The 6,231-nt window shown below is 45.0% G+C and overlaps 1 protein-coding gene across 1 annotated transcript in view; it reads left to right on the top strand.

Moving 5' to 3' along the window:
• Positions 1-5,172, top strand: part of LOC119341522 (putative disease resistance protein RGA4) — a 10,792-nt gene extending 5,620 nt beyond the window's left edge. The window contains exons 2-6 of the mRNA XM_037613397.1: positions 990-1,214; positions 1,363-1,972; positions 2,030-2,617; positions 2,801-2,867; positions 3,003-5,172. Coding sequence (XP_037469294.1) covers positions 990-1,214; positions 1,363-1,972; positions 2,030-2,617; positions 2,801-2,867; positions 3,003-5,161 — 3,649 coding nt within the window. The 3' untranslated portion in view covers positions 5,162-5,172. The remainder of the gene's footprint in view (positions 1-989; positions 1,215-1,362; positions 1,973-2,029; positions 2,618-2,800; positions 2,868-3,002) is intronic.
• Positions 5,173-6,231: the final 1,059 nt, after the last annotated feature.

Below are 6,231 nucleotides of genomic sequence, written 5' to 3'. Positions count from 1 at the left end.
CTAAAAAGCAGCATGAAGAAGCGCAGCCACCGCCCATTGCCATGGCACCCGAGCTCCACGAAAGTCACCGTTGTTAGCCCGCCCTCGCTCGGATCTAGCAAGAACCGAGCCACTACCTCCTTCCGCACCTTGGATCCATGCTCCTCCTCTCCAATCCGAGCTCGGATCTGGCAAGAACCGGAATGGGCGGCAGCCCCTATGGCAATCTGCGCGCCTACTCCTTGCCGTTCACGGCCTACGACCTCTGTAGCATCGCCGCCGCACGGCACTGCCACCGCAAAAATGAAAGGTGCCGGCCTGAGGACGATCTTGTCCTCCACGTTGCGTGGGTAGAGGGAGGAGGAGGTGCATGGAACAAGAACTCGGGACCGGACGAGTTGCGCTCTCCTTTGGCGTTGTTGCGGCTGACTGGCGCTCGGGCACCTCGACGGGGCTAGACAGGTTGCACGGTGCTCGGGTGCTTGAGAGAGAGGAGAGAGTGGCGGCAGCTGGGGAGAAATAGGATGGGAGAGGACGGGCGGCGGCGAGGTGGTCCTGTCGTGAAGATAAGGCGAGCAAAAAAAGAAAAGATATATTTTTTTCTTTTTTCTTCCAATGACAGGTGGACCCCATAGGGCTCCACACATAATGACAACGTTCCAAACGTCGCCGTTACATGTGTGATGTTAAGCGGCGTTGTGTCAGCCTGACTGGTGGGCTCATATGTCATAAACGCGGTCAACCGAGCCAATCTGCCGATCAGTTTTATTTACAAAAAAAAAATTCTATAGACACGGTGTATTCTGCAAAATAATGTAAACTCGTGTTTTCTGCTAATCTAGTCTTTAATGTGGTGGTTTTATGCAATTTATTCCTTATTTCAACGGACCTATAAATTTTGCCATGGTTTTGTTTCTAAATGTAAAAGAGCCAGGGAGTTTCAGCTCACATGACCATGCTAACACTTACCTTATTTTTGGCACAGCTACTTGGACATCAGTGGTCGATATTGATATACCACCAACAAATAGCAGTCGTGGGAGGAGGCAACGGTCTAAGGCATGGGACCATTTTGTGATTATAAGAGATGATAATGGAAAGGCTGTGGAGGCAGAATGTAAATACTGTCACACGGTAGTTCAATGTAAGACTACAAATGGGACAGGGGTTTTGAGCAGGCATATCAAGAGTGCTGGTTGCAGGGCAAGTCACCAACCGCAAGACCCTTCTTTGAGGTATGATTTACTAAATATCAATATCTCTCAGTTTTATATTTTGGGATACAGTTTAATTAATTCATGAAGGCTAAAATTTACTCGTTTCTGTTCTTGGTATTCCTTTATATAGACGATCTGCTTAAGAACCATTACTTTTTTATTGTAGCATAGGCGATGCTACTGGAAATGGATTGCCTGTTTCAGTTGGTAATTCATCCAGCAGAAAAAGGATGAGAATTGATGATGAACCAACACAGGTCATAACAGATAACGCATACCTGTCGAAGAAGGACGAATTTTCCATCAGGTTACGACAAATAATTAGTCAATTGAAGGGCATCCAAAGGGATATGAGCGGGGTTCTCAACATACTTGGGTTTGATTCTGCTACAACTACAAATCACCGTCAGAGTACAACCTCGGATCCATGCCGAAGAACATCAAGTCTTGTTCAAAGGGAAATGTACGGGAGAGCAGCAGAGAAAAAATCCATCATCAATTTGATAAGAGAACACAAATCAGCTGCTGGTGTCACTGTTGTGCCTATTGTAGGCATTGGAGGAGTTGGCAAGACATCTCTTGTTCAACATGTATACAATGATCCAGCAGTGGAAAATCAATTTGACATCAGGATATGGATTTGGGTGTCTAACATCTTTGATGAAGTGAGACTCACAAGGGAGATGTTAGATTTTGTGTCCGAGGAAACACATCAAGGGCTTTGCAGCTTTGCCAAGCTGCAGGAGGTCTTGAAGACTCATATCAAATCCAAGAGGGTTCTACTTGTTTTAGATGATGTCTGGGATGATAGAAATGACAGCCGATGGGATAAGCTATTGGCTCCTTTTAGGTCTGACAGAGCAAACAACAATTTGATAATCATGACAACTAGAAAACCATATATTGCAAAAAGGAGAGGAACGGTTGAACCAATTAAGTTAGGTGCATTGGAAAAACAGGATTTCTGGTTACTGTTTAAAGCATGTGCATTTGGTGATGAGAACTACGAAGAGAAAGAAAGTCTACGTGACATAGCGCATAAAATGGCACAAAAATTGAAGGGTAACCCATTAGCAGCACAAACTGCAGGAGCACTATTAAGGGAACATCTTACCGTTGAACACTGGACTAACAATCTGCAGAATGAATACTGGAAATCCCTGCAACTATGCAATGGCATCATGCCGGCTTTGAAGCTTTGTTATGACGAGCTGCCCTACCATCTACAACAGTGCTATTCATATTGTTCTATATTCCCATATAATTATCTGTTTCATGCCGAGGAGTTAGTTCGTATGTGGATTTCACGCGGATTTGTGAAGCCTGATTATTCTAGTAGGAGTTTAGAGGAGATGGGACGGTCCTATCTATCTGAGTTGGTGAACTTGGGCTTCTTTGAGCAGGTTGAGGAAAATGAAGAAGTCTTCTCTTCGGGCAAACAGGCATCCTATGCCATTAGAGATCTTATGCATGATTTTACAAGGGTTGTTTCAAGAATGGAGTGTGCAACATTGGATGGTATATATTGCTATGAAATATCGCCAACTGTACACCATTTGTCAATTCTAACATATGATGTATATCATATGGATGATCAAACGAAGAACATATCTCGTAGTGAGAAGTTCGAAGAAAAAGTAAGAGTTGCATTTACATCAGTGAAGTACTTGAGGACATTGGTGTTAATTGGGCAGTATGATTCATTTTTCTTTAAAGTCTTCAAAGAAGTATTCCAAAAGGAACATCATTTGCGAGTGCTTCATTTGTCTGCAACATCTGCTGATTCTCATTCCTTCATGTGTGGTTGGGTAAATCAGACACATCTCCGGTATCTAAAACTTGAGGGCGGTGATGTTGAGCTGGGTTCACCATCTCAAGTTAAGGGCAAGTTGTCCCATGAAATATTAGATGGTTGGCTTACCTCTTTGCAGATAATTCATCTAGAGAACTGTGGAGAGGGCTGGATTCTTCCATGTCTAGAAAGGCTTCCGTTTCTTACAAGGTTGAAGTTGTGCAAGATGCGGGAACTAAGAGAAGTGTCAGTTCCATCATTGGAGGAGCTAGTTTTAGTTGAGATGCTAGAGTTGGAGAATTGTGTTTGCACTTCTCTGGGAGATATGAACTCTAGTTTAAGGTTACTGGAGATCCGAGGTTGCCCTGCACTCAAGAAGTTTGATTTGCTTGAGAAACATCATAGCTTCAAAATGGAGAATAATACATGGTTGCCTAGTCTTACAAAGTTCGTAATCTGCGATTGTCCTCACTTGCAAATATTGGCCCCTCTTCGTCCTTTAGCCACATTATCTGAACTTTTAATCAGCCGAGTTTCTATGTTTCTCACGATCGATGGATATTCCATGGAAACATTCGAAATTAGGCCAAATAGTCTTTTGGGTGATTCTTCTGGTGAGATGAGACTGGACCACAAAATCCTGGCATTCCATAATCTGAGGGACCTCAAACACTTGGAAATAAAAGGCTGCCGGAATCTGGTGTCTATTTCGCTAATAAGTTTTTCTCATCTGGTATCTCTAGAGAGTTTGAGCATAGACAACTGCACAAAACTCTTCTCTTCGGATATTCTGTCACTGCACACGCATGAAGAATTGATAGCTACAGGTTATAATGCCTTGCCATACCTTGAAAGTCTCAGTATTGTTTCATGTGGAATAACGGGGAAATGGCTATCTATGATGCTTCGACATGCGCTGGCCATGAAGGAATTGGTGATAAAGGACTGTCCAAAGTTGACAAAGTTGCAGCTCGAAGGGGGAGTTGCAGCTCGAAGGGGGAGGAAACAGTCAGTCGAATCAGGAAAGGCTCAAGATGGATTGTGGTGTGTTCCATTAAATGTCACATCCTCTCTCAAAAAGATAACTATTTGCAAATGCCCTACTCTAACATTTGATGGGAGAAGGAAAGGCTTCGCTGGATTTACCTCCCTTGAGTATCTAAAAATTGAGGAATGCCCCGAGCTGTTCTCGTCTTTGGTGCACGGAAGATTACTCCTCCCGCGATCACTTGAAGAAATTGCAATTGATGATTATTCCCAGGAAACCCTGCAGCCCTGCTTTCTGAATAACCATACATGCCTCAAACATATAGCAGTGTGTTATAGCCAAAGTTTGATTTCTCTAATGTTGCACTCCTGCACGTCTTTGGAAGATTTGACAATTAGAGAATGCAAATGGCTCGGCACATTACACGGCATGGAATCACTTGGAACCATCAGGTCTTTGGGATTACATGGAACCTCAAGTTTGGAATTTCTACAGCTGGAATCCTTCACACTGCTGGAAGATCTTCATATTGTAAGATGTACTTCGCTCGTCACACTAGAGGGCCTGCTATCCCTGTTGAACCTCAAGCATCTGGTAGTCAAATCCCCTACCACGTTTGGAGTGAGTTATGAGCTAACAGGTGGAATTCTCCCTAGACTGGAAAGTCTTGAAATCGATGATTTGTCTCGCCTTACCACGTCATTCTACAAGGGCCTCACCTGCCTCCAACGACTACAACTATATCTTCTGAAAGAAAAGAGACTAACAGATGATCAAGAGATAGCACTTCTGCTCCACAGGTCCCTGCAACATCTCCAATTTTTCCATTGTCTCGATCTCGTAGATCTTCCGGCGGGGCTGCACAGCCTTCCTTCCCTAAAGATGTTGGAGATCGAACGCTGCCCAATCTCAGAGCTGCCGAAGGAGGGCCTCCCACCTTCGCTGGAGAAACTGTATATATGTGGTTGTGATGATCTGGTAGATCTTTCTGCGGGGTTGCACAGGCTTCCTTCCCTCAAGGCATTCAAGATCAGATATTGTAAGCGCATCTCAGAGCTGCCAAAGGAGGGCCTCCCACCCTCGCTGGAAGAGCTGGAGATCACAGGTTGCTGCAACAAGTTGTCAGAACAATGCAGATTGCTAACAACAAGCAAGCTAAGGGTCAAAATTGATGATGCTGTGTGAATTGATTACGTCCTGACTTTATAAGGTACAGTATACTTCTAAGGGCATTACCAGCCGATCCCCTATAAAATAGAGGAGTATTCGGCCGAGTAAACCTTAGTGAAGTATTTCAAACTTATTACTAAACTTAAACTATACTACTCATTGGCCATAGTGGAGGTTGAGCCACTCCTTCCTTGACAGGCCACCGCTGGTGAGAAATGGGTCCGGGCCGGTGGCATCGTTGTTCCAGCCGGGGAAGATGCTCCGCCACTACTCGACGTCGAACTCCTCCTCGCCGCCTTGCACCTCGTCGTCGGAGATGACGAGGACCTCCCCGTCATTGTTGGCGAATATCGCCTGCTCCACCTCCATGAGCTCGGGGTGCTTCCGGCGGAGGTCCTCCATGTACACCTCACGGCGGCCGATCCACCTCATGTCGCTCCCTCACCTCTCGGTCCACCTGAGCCATCGCTGTGCTCAGTACACCCGACATCGGCGCGAAGAGGTGGAATGGCACCGTCCCGAACGGGAAGTTCAGCCTCGTGGCGGAGCCATGGAACCGGACCTGCCACCGGTCGTACTCCATCGCCACGAACTCTACCGTGTGAAACGAGCTGGCCCACTTTCTGAACTGTTGGCATCTCGTATCAACCAAGAGCACTGAATCAACGGGTAAGCCTAAGATGCTATATATTTCATTGTTTCTTATTCGTGTCATGTTGTGAACTGAAGATGATGAATACATTTTCATTTCTTTGACTGCAGAAGGGAAGGAACTGAGAGGATAGATCCAGAGATGCATAATGCTTCTGTTCATTAGGAGTTGGTCAACAAACAACACTCCATAAACAACCCCTATACTTTTTATTTTCACTGTCACCTTGTCAAAAGAATCTCGATCTAAAGTAATCTAGTTTTTGCATAACCTCTTTGGGAACATGGAAAAATAAGAGCATGTAGAGAGCCATGTTTGTGAGAACAGAATTGATCAAAACTAGTCGCCCTCCAACAGAGAGCAACTTGCCTTTCCAACTGCTCAACCGTTTCTCGAATCGCTCTTCAACATGTGTTCCACTCCGCATTAGTGA

The sequence above is a fragment of the Triticum dicoccoides genome, chromosome 7B (assembly GCF_002162155.2).
Source record: "Triticum dicoccoides isolate Atlit2015 ecotype Zavitan chromosome 7B, WEW_v2.0, whole genome shotgun sequence".
Taxonomy (NCBI): domain Eukaryota; kingdom Viridiplantae; phylum Streptophyta; class Magnoliopsida; order Poales; family Poaceae; genus Triticum; species Triticum dicoccoides.
Note: the sequence above shows the minus strand (reverse complement) of the source record. Positions and strands in the feature narration are given on the sequence as shown.